This window comes from Onychomys torridus, chromosome 5 (genome assembly GCF_903995425.1).
Source record: "Onychomys torridus chromosome 5, mOncTor1.1, whole genome shotgun sequence".
In the NCBI taxonomy this organism is placed as follows: domain Eukaryota; kingdom Metazoa; phylum Chordata; class Mammalia; order Rodentia; family Cricetidae; genus Onychomys; species Onychomys torridus.
Window position 1 is genome coordinate 33,417,638 of NC_050447.1, and position 15,030 is coordinate 33,432,667.

Genomic DNA, 15,030 nt, shown 5'->3' on the forward strand with positions numbered 1-15,030 from the left:
TTGGGTCAGCTGTCAAGGAGTCTTTAAGAATATGAAGGGAGAATAAGAACTCACAGCCTAGAGATAGGTGAGTCTGGAAGTCCGCTCCTACGGGGCATAAGAAGCCAGCTAGTGAGGAGAACCCTGGCTGGGAGACCTTGACAATCTGTAGATGCTGCAGCGTGCTCCATACTGGGAGAGAGGCAGTCTACCTCGCACTGGCCTCTCTGATGATGGTGCCTCTCCAGTCATCCTGCCCCCTTCTCACTCCTGCCTAGGACTCTTGCTGTGAATGACTGCTGGGTCTGAAGCTCCCTCATTTGTAGACTCCAAGTCTAGGATAGGATACTTTTCCATCTGTCTAGTTGAGCGCAGCTTCTCTAGGAGACCCAGACACATGAACACACACAGACACAGACACGGAGATAACGGGCTCAGAGAGACAAAGGTAGGCATTCACAGGCACATTCATAAATATATCCACTCACCCACATTCTCCTCTCCTCCTATCTTATACTGGGTGGGTTCTGTTCTCTATCCTATCCCTCCTCCCATGAAAGGGTTCCAAACACACAGAACACCAGGAGAGCTGCCTTTGGTCAAGAAAGAACAGGTTATCTGCAAAGGGCAGGCAGGACTAGAGGTAGGGATCAGGGAGACAGTATGACAATAGTCAGAGAGCATCAGCTTCACCCTGTCTGAGCACCGAATCCTCTCTTTGGCCAAGAAAAAGCAGAACTATTAACCTTGAGTGAGCGATGGGAAAGACAAGATGGTGGAGTAAAACACAAACATTCCTTCTGGAAGATCACAAATAGGAGGCCAACTAGAACCCAGGATTCAGGGGGCAAGGAGAGGAAACTAACATGGAGGAACAGAGTTCTGTCATGCCAGGACCAGGTCTGTACCTGACTTTCAAATGTGTTACGTTAGGGATGCTGCTCTGAGACCTTCTGGGGCCACTGGCTACCCAGGTGACAATTGTATCTTGAATGGAGGACAGGAGCAAGCACTGGAACAAGCAAGCTGGTCTCCAGGATGCTAAGGACAGGGTTGGACTAGACTTTTGACAGGCTAACAGGAGTAATCCATAGATTCAGGGGCAGGGAAGGAGCCATAGGGAGAGAAAAATTAACCTTACTTTGTCTGTTCTTTATGGATGCCTGTTCTTCCTGAATTGTGGTTTCAGTCATTCGGGCAAAAGCTGTGGCTGTGGCACAATACCCATGATGCACCAGGTAAGATGAGACCATGCTAGAAAAAAAAAAAAAAAAAAGAACAAGGTAACACTCAAGAACCACATTTCCCGTACAGCACTGAAGGGGGACAGACTACACACACCCCTGAGGGCTCCCCTACACACACCTTGGAGGTGTGACCTGGGAGTGGACGAAGAAGGTGAAAACTTCCCTCAGGTACTCCGACTGTTGGTAGGAGGGGACTGTCACCTCTGTGCTCAGAGGCCACAGGAGTGGCTACAGTTCTCTGAGATATGTTGCCCTCAATCTCATAGACATGGCTGCCTTCTAGTAGACTGCAGCAAGTCCAGATCTGGTCAATGAGCTTACCTCAGGGCTGCCTAAAATGGCAACTAGCCAGGCAGTGTGGCAGTTGCCAGAATACAGAGGTTGCCCGGCACACCCACACTTGACAGAAGTACTAAACAAAAGCAAATAGTGAGAAAGGCAGAGTGGTACTCTGGGGCTGCCTGTACTAGGCACAAGCATCTTTGTCCCTGGTGAGCCTGCCAGGTGGTGGCGCTGGCCCTCAACAGCAGTTCTCAACCCCTCTGGGGGTCACACATCAGATATCCTGCCTGCATATCGGATATTTATATTGTGATTCATAACAGTAGGAAATTTGTAGTTAGAAAGTAGCAACAGGAGGAACTGTATTTATGGGTCGCAGCATCAGGAAGGTTGAGCGCCGCTGCTCTAGAGTAATAGGAGATTAATCTACAGTCCAAATTAACTCCATGACATACTATGTATCAGGCGCCCAAGAATTCATAAGATCAGGCTGATTTTGCTGGGAACAGACAGGCACAGCATGGCTAACAGGAGCACAATCTTTGTGGAAGGGCATAATGTACAACAATTTAATCCCATCTAAAGCTGGCTGAGCAGTGCTATGTGTATGCATATGTGTGCATGTACATGTACATAGATGAGCTCTTACAACTCATGTGGATAGGAGATGTATGGGAAATGTTCTGAGGCTGTGTGCAACGTTGGCTGTTAGTCTTCTTATGTTTTAAGTGACAAATAAGATAAGACAAACAGCTGGGCGGTGGTGGCACATGCCTTTAATCCCAGCACTCGGGAGGCAGAGCCAGGTGGATCTCTGTGAGTTGGAGGCCAGCCTGGTCTACAGAGTTAGTTCTAGGACAGCCTCCAAAACTACACAGAGAAACCCTGTCTTGGAGGGAAAAGAAAAAAAAAAAAAAAAGATAATACAAACAAAATGCTTGGCATTTGATCATCAACAGAAGAGCAGTGAATTTTGAAAAACAAAAAACAAAAAATAAAAACCAAAAAAACCATGATTCAGATGAGCCCATATGAACATCAGATACCCCTAAAATGTACTTTCTTGGGGCTGGAGAGATGGCTCAGTGCTTTAAGAGCACCTGCTGCTCTTGCAGAGGACTGAGTTTGGTTCCTAGCACTCATATAGTGGCTCACAACCCTTTTTAACTCCAGGTCCAGTGGATCTAATTCCCTCTTTTAGTTTCCACAAGTACCAGGCACACACACAACGCACATAATATAACTGCAGGCAAAGCACTAATTCATAGAAAATAAAAATAAATAAATAAAATATAGCTTCTTTGACTTAAGAATACTGTTTAGCCAGTCAGTGGTGGTTCACGCCTTTAATCCCAGCACTCAGGAGGCAGAAGCAGGTGGATCTCTGAGTTTGAGGCCAGCCTGGTCTACAGAGTGAGTTCCAAGACAGCCAGGGCTACACAGAGAAACCTTGTCTTGAGAAACAAAACAAAACAAAACAAAACAAAACAAAACAAAACAAAACAAAACCCCACTACTTTAGAGGACACTAAGGAAGTAATTTTAAGCATTTATTATTATTATTATTATTATTATTATTATTATTATTATTATTATATGTATTTGAGCGTTTGCCTTCATGTATGCATATATACTGTGTGTATGTCTGGTACCTGCAGAATACAGAAGAGTATCAAATCCTGTGGAACTGGAGTTACAAATGGTTGTGAGCTGTCATGTGGATTCTGGGAACCAAACACAGTCCTCTACAAGAGCAGCAAGTGCTCTTAACCTCTGAGCCATCTTTCTAGCCCTTTATATATGTAAATTTCTTTATTATGAAAGGGTTACCTATCCCAGCAAAAGAAACAGGGGCTGGGGATTCAGGTCAGCAGTACTGTGGCTGCCTAGCATGTATGAGGACCTGGGTTCTACTGCTGTCTCGGGAGGAGGGAAGGGGAGAATGATAATACTTGAGTCTCACCAGGGCAAGCCAGTCAGACACGAAGCTGTTGATAGCTCTATCTCTAAGATAACCTAGCCATTTCTAATTTTATAAAATAAAGCTATGTGAATAACAGAACACAAATTATACGCAGGTCTTGGCAAATGCTGCATAGGACGCATACAGGCATCATGGATACATACATAAAAACAAAAAAATCCATGTGCTGTGCCCGACCCTGAAAGTAACTCCATCTCTTCTCCTGCCCAACCAGCAAGTATATTGTGGAGAATGGCTTTGCTCTGGCCTTCAAGGAAGCACTTCTTAGCTGCTGGGCTAGAAACCAGAGATAGTGATGCTGTTATTCCCAGGTCTACCCGAACCCCAGCCCTTCCTTAAGTCTATCTTAGTCAATCCCCCAAGAAAAGAAGGCTGAATACTGGGGACGTGGCTCTGTGATAGTGCTTTCCTAGCATACACAAAGCTCTCGGTTCAATTTCCAGTACTACAAGAGAGAGAGAGAACCAAGAGAAAGGCTGGGGTGGGTGGGTGGGGAGGGGGGAGAGGGGGGAAGGGGGGAGGTGGGGAGGTGGGGGCTAGAGACTCACTGAGTAAGACTGGATGAGAACTCACTCCTACCCCTGGCCCCCTGGTGCCTTTGCAGCCAAGCCCTTCCCTGCCCTTGGGAGCCAAGCTCACATCCACCTTCTAACAGGTGGACGAGTAATAGTCATTGCTTCACCCAGGTATGCAGTTGGCTAGTGAAATAAAGACCCAAACTTCGGGCCCTGGTGGATCTCAGCAACACTGGCTTCCAAGACAATTCTTCAGACATTAACTAGCCAAGGAGCTTGCTCGGCTCATTCTAAGGAAGACTTCCTGATACCGCTCTGCCACGGATACAGGGATACTTAGCTGGATGCTGACCCTGGGAAGTGATCTCAAGCCAAAGTATGGCATTACAGATTTTATTTTTAATGGTTTTTTGAGACAGGGCTCTTCTACATAATCCTGGCTATCCTGGAACTTGCTCTGTAGCCCAGGCTGGCCTCAAACTGAGAAATCTGCCTGCCTCTGCCTCCCGACTGCTGGGACTTAAAGGCGTGCACCACCACACCTGCCCTGTGCTGGTGATCTTACACACAGGAGCCTTGTGAGCTGCCTGAGGGGAGGTTTGGTTTTTTTACTTGTTATTATTTTTAATTATATGTATGTATGCAGTCTATGTGTGGGTTTGTGCCACTGAGAGAGGCTGGAGATGTCAGATCGCCTAGAGCTGGAGTTACAAGTGGTTGTGAGCCACCTGACACGGGTGCTGGGAACTGAACTCAGGTCTTCTACCAGAGTACTGTGTGCTCTCAACCACCGAGTCTTCCCTCCAGCCCAGGCGAGGTTAACTAGGAGCAGCTCCAAAGTACAAAGAGGGAGACAGCCATTGATGAGAGGGAGCAGCAGCTGGGTTGTTAGCAGCGTCTGCAGGACTGCATAGGCCCACGGTACCATGAGGCCTAGGGGAGAGGGGCAGCACTCACTTCTGCAGCACCGCCTGCCACTCGCCGAGCCGAGCACTGATGGGAAAGCCGTGGACAGTGCCCTGGACTTTGGCACGCCACTCCCGCATATAGTCCTCAATGTCAAACAGGAAGGGCTGCTGCCCAAAGTTGGCGTCCACAATCTCCCCAGGAGTCTGCAGGCCTACGGTGGGGTAGAGGTTGGCCTGAGGAGGAGAACGAATGTCAGTCAAGCCCCAGAGAGCAGCAGGGCTCCAGGGCTTCTCTTCACTTCCATGAGTCCCACCAGCCAATACTAGAGCTAGAAGAGGGTAGCGTGCCAGAGGCAGCAGGGATAAATCACATTCTGTCCACCTCCCTAGCAGAAAAGCTACACCAAAAGCTTCAAGGGAGAAGAAAAAGAAAAGCAAGGCTCAGCATGGAAAGTCCTCTGTTCTGCATCAAAGGCCACTGTGCCCAGGGCCTTTGGCCAAGGTACACAGTAGCAGACAGGACTGCACACCATTACATACATACTAATAAAAACGTGCTACAGGGTTTATGGCTGCTCCCAGAAAGAGATGCAGGGCCAAGGATGTCCTTGGCCACCAAGAAAAGGTACATGAGGGGCCGGGGTGACACAGGAAATGAGGAACACAGGATAATAGCCAAATGAATTTGGTGAGTTGCTTCTAGAGCTGGTCATGGAGAGAGGGGTTGCTCCTCTTCCTGGGACAGGCTTTCTAGCCAGTGATGTATGGAGCTCTCTGCTTATACTACCCACTTCCATGACCAGCTCTAGTCGGGTCACACCCTCACTCAGTGCCTCCTGTGGCTCCTACTGCCAATGCCCAAAGCTTCACCCACCTCCCATGCCACTAGACACATTTCCTCAGGAACCCTGATCCACTTTTTTTTTTTTTTTTTTTTTTTAAGATAGGGTCTCTCAGGTTGATCTCTGTGAGTTCGAGGCCAGTCGAGTCTATAGATCCTGGACAAGCTCCAAAGCTACACAGAGAAACCCTGTCTCAGGGGATGGGAAGGGGAGATAGGGTCTCAGGTCGCCCATTTGGCCTCAAACTCACTATGTAATTGATGACCTTGAGCTGACCCTGCTGCCTTTACCTCCTAAACGCTAGGATTACAGGTGTGCCCCACCACCTCTGACTCCCTTGAGCCCTCTCATCTTCCACTCTCAGGTGATGGGTCATTTACAAGTACTTCATGTTTCCAGGCACATGGGTTTAGCCCACCATGAGGTCTGAACCCACAGACTCTCAACTCCATTCTTCCCCTCCCATCTTCTACACCACAGGCAAAGCCCACAGGGGCATTTCCCAGTCTTTCCAGCACGTGACAGCACACTGTCCACACTCACGTCTGTTCATTTCATGTCATGTCTCCATACCTAGATGCTTCCCCAGCCAGAGTCAGAATTCTTCTAAGTCTGCTCCCTTTGCCTAGGACAACAGCCCCTTTGTGGGGCCTCCAGGTAGGAAGGAAGGATTCTGATACATAGACAGGAATTTCAAACATGACTGTGGGTACTGCAGTTAAGATTCAGAGGCCCCTCAGATTACCAATACACTCCTCGGGGCAAAGTGGGCTACCCAGGATCCTAAAGCAGCCATCAAAGTCAAGAAACTTCTCCTCAGAACCAGCCAGGGCACACAGACCCATGCAGGCTCCCAACATTTTGGGTGAAGGCTCTGCATGTGACAATGCCTGAACAGCTCAGTGAAGTAATGGGACCGAGACGGTGGGAGAAAGAGTCCCAAACTAAGCTGACAGGAAACCCCATCCCTTTCTAAGAAGAGGAGAGCCTCTACAACTCATCTCCCAGGCTTAGGGGAACCCTGAATGGTAGCATTCTAAAGTTTCCAGGGGTGCTGGCTTTCCTCAGGGATCTCTGATGGCCTGTATAAGGACCTGATTCCTAAAAGTTCAGGAGCAATCCCTATATGCCAGACCCCAGTTCACTGGCTGGAAGTCACAGGCATCTGATTCAGATCAGCCTGCGCCATGGGTTACCCTCATTCCACCACCAGTCTATCCCCACCCACCACAACTGCCTTAGAAAATGCCACAAATTTCTGTCACCTGCTAAGAGACGTGGAAGAAGACCAGGCCTTGCTGAAGAGAGGACGGCCAGCAGGTAATCCCTACTGGCACCCTTAAGCTGGCAGCACATCACACATCCCTGCTTGGGGAAAGGGCCAGACTCCACACCCTGCACTTGCAGGTACCACCACCCACCCCAGGCAGCCCTCAACAGCCCAGGAGGAGGAAGACCCATTGGCAGTACTTACCGGGAGATCCGTGAAGGCTATACCTGGGGGAGGAAAGGACAGTGATCAGGCCGTTAGATAGGGATGCCGTGGTCTCCATGCCTCTGTGAACTTGAGGTGCAGATGGTGGCCAAACATGTACTAGGCCCTGGTATTTTTAGGCCTGGGCCCTCCTCTTGCTGGATAATCCAACCAAAAGGGAAACCAGAACCTTAGGTAATTAATTGCCTATGGTTTTTCTACCTAGTAATGTATCACCTAAAGCTGTTCAAGCCTCTTGATCTAAAAGATGTTCATAGAAACCTATGTGTGCTCTTACCCTTTATCATCTATTACCTGATCCACTCCTCATGTCAATCCTTGGACCAGGCATTCTGTTCATTCTCCCATTTACAGGCAAGAAAAAGAAGTGTCAGAGTTAAAGGCCTTGCTCTGGTCACTGAGATGTTGGTAGTGGTGGATCTGCAACATTCCTAGTCTGAGTCTAACAGTCCAAGCTGACAGAGAAGTGCAGGCCGCGAGGATGGCAGCTGCTTATCTAGTTCCAAGTCCTTGGAAGTTCCTTATTATCTTAGCACTGGCTGACAATGGCCTGTGCATCTCCAAACCCTCCTGTCAAGAGTGGGAAATGCATCTTCTAGAGACTTCACTTTTGAGCTGCAGTAAGGGTGGAGGCCATGCAACCCCAAACATATCAGAAGACCTGAGCAATATCCTTAGAGTAGTGCATCAGAATGTGAGAGCCAAGGAAGCCTCTTCCAACACCTCACAGACCACGTTTTTAGATAGTCTGTCATCATCTTGGAACCCCTCGGCTTTTGGCATTAGGGGTATTCAAACCACTGACTCCTTGGAGGTCCCAAAGGACTTTCCGAGCCCTCATCCAGAAGGGAACAGGAACTTGGCAAACAGCACAGTGAAGGCTGGTAACAGCCTTAGGAAGTGCACGTGATTTCCCACTAGTCCACAGACTAAAACCCAAGGTAAGGAGAGATGAAACATTCTTTGCACAGCTACTTGGCTCTTCAATGAGTGAAAGTCAAAAACCTTATTATGCTTCCCTGGCCCAAGACCACTTGTGAGCCGCCTCACATGCCGGGCCAGAGTCACAGCACCAGAAGCCCCTCATGAAGCTGCCCTTGTAGATCTTAGGTATCTAAGATGTTACTCACTCCCAGGCTTGGAAAAATGCTCAGGGGACATTAAAAGGGAGACTCCTGGGGTTGGGGATTTAGCTCAGTGGTAGAGCTCTTGCCTAGCAAGCGCAACGCCCTGGGTTCGATCCTCAGCTCCACATAAAAAAGGGGGGGGGGGGAGCTCCTGCTCTCGGTCACTGCTATGTGACCTTTGGCAAGTTACCCAAAGTGCTCTAGCCCATCTGAAGAAAGGGTTATACTAACCCTTTACCTCAAGGGGAAAAAAAAGAAACAAGCAAACAAAAATGAGACAGTCTATGAAAGCTGCTTCCCACACCACGAGGTTGAGTGCAAGTTGGCTGCATGGGCTGGCTACACAGTGAGAAAACTGCCACACTCTGGACAGAGGCTGACCCACTCAGGCCTGCCCAACTCTGCCTCACAACAGCACCAGGAAAGACAAATCCTCGAAGGGCTTTCAGGACAACAAGGAAAAGAACTAATTTTTACTGCACTGTGGGAAGAACCACTGCTCCCTGATGAGGCCCTGTGAGCCTCACCAAAGCTACTATAATAGTAAGATTTGTGTAGACCCACAGGAAGAAAGGCCAGGCAAACAAGACAGCCAGACTTGCTGATAAGAAGAACCCTTGATCAAACAGGGTCTGGGGGCCCTGAAGCTGATAACAGAAGACTGTATGGGACAGTACAGGACCACATGAAGAAGAATCTACAAGCACACAGACCACTTGTAGACCAGATATCAGTCCTCTGTCTCCACTATCTTATAAATAGCTGTTGAGGAGCCAGGTCCACTAACAGGACTGGGGAAGCAGCTATAAGCCAGCTGGCCCCCCAAGCCCCTGAACTTAGCAGGAGGTCCTGAATGATGGCACACAGGGCCTGAGTGCTATGACAAAGAAAAGGACCAGGGAGGCCACAAGTAGGATATGTAATTCTAATTCCCTAAGTGGGCGGGATTAGAGCCGAAGCACATTAATAAGATGGCACATGGCATGGGAAGATTCACCAAACATCTATCACTCAAACTTCATGAAATTCCATGATCCAGAAAATGTAAAAGACAGGACCTATTAATTTTCAGTTAGGTCTCAAAAATACACTTGTAGGCAGATGGTAAAACATGAGCTTCAAGCTAACATACCTGATTCTTTTTCCCCCCAGCATTAAGGATGGAAGCCAGGGACTTGACTAGGCCAGGCAAGTATCACCAACTCTCTTTTCATTATTTAATTTTAAGACAGATTCTTATTAAGATGCCCTATCTGGCCCTGAGCTTTGAAGGCCCCTGCCTCAAGAAGTTGAGATTACAGCCTGTGCTACCAGACAGAGCTTAACTGACTCTTTCTTTGGCTTTTTTGTATTTATTTTGCCTTACTTTGTGATACTAAGGATTGAACTTAGGATCTTGAAGAATGTAGGCAAATGCTCTACCACTGGACTACATCTCCGGACCACACAACTGGTTTTTAATGGTTGCTGTCTATCTAGGAAAGCTTAACTAGAAGCAGAACTCAAATCTTGGCTTTTTCCTCTTCTAGTATGTTAACAAAAGTTTGAAATTAACATCAAATATTAAGAAATAAGATTTTTTAAAGGATAGAAAAAACAATGTACTACCACATCAAGTTTATTTAAACATGTAGAGTAAGTCTTTGCATAGGGTCCATAAAAAGAATTCACTAGGCAGATGAATACCCAAAATGGCCTGAGGTGACCAGCTGGCAAAGAGTGTGAGGCCCTTTGGTGGTCCTAGCACACATCTATAGGGCCCAAAGGAGGTACTAAATATACAGGTACTATAGGTACAGCATAGTATTCTCCCAACCTTATATCCACAACAGACACCATGCTGTAAGCAAGATGGATAAGCTACAGGGACATGAAAGGCAAGGTACATAAAGGGGTAGGACTGAGCCTGCTGCAGACAGGTGGTCAAAGGGCACATGATGAGAGCATACAAGAGCCCCTGGATTCTGGCAGCAGATGAACCCAAAGTGAGGAAACAGCTAGAGTCAGAGATCAGAATGAGGAGCAAAAAACCTTCCTGAGATCTCAGGTTAGCTAGTAACAAGCCTGAGCTATTGGCTGAGCACTTATTATTAATATTAAGCCCGATATTTACTGCCCCAGAAGTCAGCAGAAGCAGGACCCCCAGTTTCCATTTCTGCAAAGCTTGGTGGACTGGTTAGTAAGGTGCTGCAGGTCCTCTTCTTGGAAGAAGCAGAGTATGGTCAGAGCAGAGACCCTTGCAAGACAGGCAAACCCAGCAGTTAGGGACCAAGTTGGGACAGTGTGGCCATTTACTAGTCCCTTTATCTTGTGTATGTATGTGTTCATTTGAATAGGGGCACACATATGCCACAGCACATGGGTAGTAGTTATATAACCATCCTCCTCAGCTCCTGATGCTGAGATTTCATGTGTCACACCTGGCGTGTTCTTTCTCTTCCCTCTCCTCAGACACGTTTTGTTTGAACAGTGCTCTTATAGTCTAGACTGGCCTCAAACCCTTTTTACAGCTGAGGGCGGCCTCGAACTTCTGTTCTTCCTGACTCCATCCCTCTAGTCCTGGAATTACAAGCATTCACCACCACGTCCAGGTCAAGTTCTAAAGTTGAATTTCTATACATTTGGAGAACAGCCCCTTTCAAGGAGGGCATCAGACTCCCAACTTTCCTACTGCTATATATATTCCTTCACTCCACTAGTCCAGTCCCTTCCTCAACTTCCTCTTCTCACAAGTGCACCCACCCCATCTATCCTGCTGGACCTCCATTCCTCTTTCTCAGACCCATCACTAGAGATTAGCCTCCAGACACTTGCCTTTTCTCCTGGCCTTTTCTCCAGCCCATCCTTCCATTTCTCTCTGAATTTTTATTTGTAATTCTGTCAATGCTGCTTCATGTTAACCATGAACGGGCCAGAGTTCCATCCCTACTTCACTCGTTCCTGACTGTTTACCTTCTGTCTGGCAGCCCTCACTGGTACTTTCAGTACCCCACTATCAGAAGAACTAGCCAAAGCCTGGGCCAGGTTATAGACATGCAAACCCTAATCTAAACCATAATCACGGATAACTACACTCAGGGTCTCCAAACTTTTTCTCTATCAGGTACGACAGACAAGACAAGACAGGATCATGACCAGAACACTGTTCCACTCTCAGCATCCACCCTGGGCTTTTCCAATAATGCAGCTGAAGGACGGGTTAACAATTGGGCATGCCCTGTTGCCTTCCATTCACCTGAAAGGGTTCCAATGGCTGGAAATGACTGCAGTTCCCCAGAGCTGTACAGAGGCTCCATGATACCACTTTGACTTCCCTTTGAGTTTCTCATCAACCAAAGTGGCTCCACAGGCCAGACCCTCCCAGGTCTCCTATGCACCTACCAAGGCTATGGCCATTCTTGGTGTAGAAGCAGGTGCCATTGATGAGGTTGACACAACAGCCAATCACATCCCCTGTGGTGAATGTGGGACCGTAGGGCTGACCCGTTCCCGAGGAGCAGAAGGAATGCCCATCATCGCCATGGTAACCATAGGAATGTTTGTCCCAACCTGTGGGGAAGAGAGCAGCAATAGCTGAGAATATGTACTTGATAGAAGGCTCTGAAGGTCTCAGTTATACTCCCAGGCTCCGCTTTAGCCAGCACTCAGGAGTATGGTCTTTCACAGAGCTGCCTGTGGACATGGGCTTGCTGAGCTGCACACACATGTCTTCTGACAGAGTCCACCAGATCATCACCTCTGAGGAGCTAAGGCAGGAACCCAAACCTGGAAAGGACTCACTAGAAAACAAATGCAAAAGGGGAAGCCTCATGAAGGAGCAGGCTAGAATCTAAGAAGTCTGTCCTGGTGGGCTGTTACACTGTTTCTGTTTTTCAGACAGAATCTCATGACATCCACAATAGCCTCAAACTCACTCTGTAGCTGAAGCTAGTCTTGAACTTCTGATCTTCCTGCCTCCATTTCCCAAGTGCTAGGATTCCAGGAAGAGTACCAGCATGCTCAGCTGTTAAAAATATGTATAAGTGGGGTTGGGGATTTAGCTCAGTGGTAGGCCCTGGGTTTGATCCTCAGCTCAGGGAAAAAAAAAAAGCTCAGCACTCGGAAGGCAGAGCCAGGTGGATCTTTGTGAGTTCGAGGTCAGCCTGGGCTACCAAGTGAGTTCCAGGAAAGGCGCAAAGCTACACAGAGAAACCCTGTCTCGAAAAACAAAAAACAAACAAGCAAACAAAAATGTATAATTGTTTTAAATGGGGAATAATTTAGTTTTTTTCTTTTTGGTGAAACTAGAGATTGAACTAAGGTTCTTAGGATTGTTAGGCAGGCATTTCAACATTTGGCTCTACTAATTTTTTTTTTAAGTTTTATTTATTTATTATGTATAAAGAAGAGGGCGCCAGATCTCATTACAGATGGTTGTGAGCCACCATGTGGGTGCTGGGAATTGAACTCAGGACCTCTGGAAGAGCAGTCAGTGCTCTTAACCTCTGACCCATCTCTCCAACCCCTAATTCTTTTTCTACATTTTATTTCTATGTATTTATTTATTTAGTTTTTGTTGTTGTTGGTTTTTTGATTGTTTGTTTTGTTTTGTTGAGACAGGGTTTCTCTATGTAACAGTCCTGGCTGTCCTAGAACTCGCTTTGTAGACCAGGCTGGCCTCGAACTCCCAGAGATCTGATTGGCTTTGCCTCCTAGTGCTGGGATTAATTTATATTGTATTTTAAGACAGGGTCTAAATTGCCTATGTTAGCCTCAAGCTTAAGGTTCCACTGCTTCGGGGTTGGGGATTTAGCTCAGTGGTAGAGCGCTTGCCTAGCAAGCACCAAGGCCCTGGGTTCGATCCTCAGCTCCACACACACACACACAAAAGGTTCCACTGCTTCAACCTCACCTGAAAACTCCTTCCTTTGTACTTTTTTCTTTTTGTGTGATGGACATTGAACCCAAGGCCTCACCTGTACCAAGCATATTAGAATACTGACTATACTCCTGCTTCCTCTTCCATCTTAGCAGTACGATTCAAATTAACTTTAGCAAATGTATATACAGCTGTGTTACCACCAAGGCAACAGAATGCTGCCAAGTGTAGTGGTGCAGGCCTTTAATCCCAGCACTTCAGAGGCAGAAAGGCAGGTGGATCTCTCAATTCTATGCCTGCCTGGTCTATTTAAGAGTTCTAGGCCAACTCAGTAACCAAACCTGAGTCCGCTGCAAGAGCAACAAGTTATCTCAACCACTGAGCCATCTCACCAGCCCCCCAATTTTTTTTTTTTAATTGTTGTTGTTGTTAATTGAGACAGGGTTTCTCTGTGTAGCTCTGGCTGTCCTGGAACTCGCTATGTAGACCAGGTTGACCTCAAACTCAGAGATCTGCCTGCCTCTGCCTCCTGAGTGCATGCGTCGCCACCGCCACCACCACCACCCCCTGGCTATAAATAAGGTATTTTTAAACTCCAGAATGTTGTGTATTTCCTCAGGAATAGCAGCTGCAGCAGCAGGGTGGTTCAGAGACAGCACAGGACTTTCCTTTCTGGAAAGAGCAGGGTGCCATCCCCTCCGCCCCGAAGAATCAACAAAACTCCTGGGAGTTTGCAAGGGTGATGTGAGATGTGGAAGGAACAGAGAAGACTGATAACATGTAAGTAAACAATCAAGTAAGGAAGAAATACCTGGTAGGGACTGGAGAGATGGCTCAGCAGTTAAGAGCACTGGCCACTCTTCCAGAGGACCTGGGTTCAATTCCCAGCACCACATGGCAGCTCCCAATCATCTCTGGTTCCAGTTGCAGTGAGATCCAGTGCCCTTCTCCTGGCACTGCATGTGCTGCACAGACAACACATATCCAGGCAAACACTCACACACTGAGCAGAGTTCTACTTGCCAAGATCAGAGGGAAAGACATTTTGGGTGAAGGGAATACAATCAGTTCATCAGAGCAAAACAAAATTCCACAGATTGTTAGGAGGACAGCAGCTCTCAAACTCCCTCCCAGCCATTGTTCTAACCTCAGAGAGAAGTTCAGTTTGGTAGCCTAAAGCTAATAAGCAGAGAGCAGAGATGAAAGATACAGAGACCCTCAGGAACACCTGTACCTGAGACCTGGCACCTGTTTGCCCTTCCAGAGGTCAGTGGGTCAAGCTGGTCAGAGATAGGTTCTCTTCCTTAATGCAGTCAAAGTTCTCTGAGTAAAGTAACCCTATTGAGCATCCTTCTGTCCACGCAACCTAACATCTGGTTCATGTAGGTGTTCAAAGAATGTTTAATAGGACTGAGGGTAGATCTCAGTGGTAAAGTGTCTGTCTAGAAGCTTGAGAGTCATCTATGGTGGTGCTAAGTCCCCTTCCTGTTTAGGGGACCAGAAGTCATGCCTGAGTAAGCCCCCTCCTACCCAGCACCCTCTCCTTAAGACTAGTACACTCTTTCCCACTCGTGCCCTAAAGCCAACAACATGCACACTCATCCTTCTCTGGGTGAGTCTGGTATAAAGTTGGGTATGTGACTGGTAATGAGATTTGCCATTCCCATTACAAGACCACAGACATGAAGGCCCGTGGTAGACTGATTGCCTAATATGCTTGAAACCCTTCTGGGTTTGATACCTAGCACCACAAAACAAAACAAGGACTAGAGACAGCTGCTTCAGAGGACAGC

General features: G+C 47.4%; 1 protein-coding gene across 2 annotated transcripts in view; it reads right to left on the reverse strand.

The window, feature by feature from the left end:
- Positions 1-15,030, reverse strand: part of Ranbp10 (RAN binding protein 10) — a 59,849-nt gene that overhangs the window by 6,474 nt on the left and 38,345 nt on the right. For both annotated transcript variants that reach the window (XM_036187599.1, XM_036187600.1), the window contains 4 exons: positions 11,761-11,928; positions 7,232-7,254; positions 4,965-5,149; positions 1,121-1,233 (listed from right to left, as the gene is read on the reverse strand). In XM_036187599.1, coding sequence (XP_036043492.1) covers positions 1,121-1,233; positions 4,965-5,149; positions 7,232-7,254; positions 11,761-11,928 — 489 coding nt within the window. The remainder of the gene's footprint in view (positions 1-1,120; positions 1,234-4,964; positions 5,150-7,231; positions 7,255-11,760; positions 11,929-15,030) is intronic.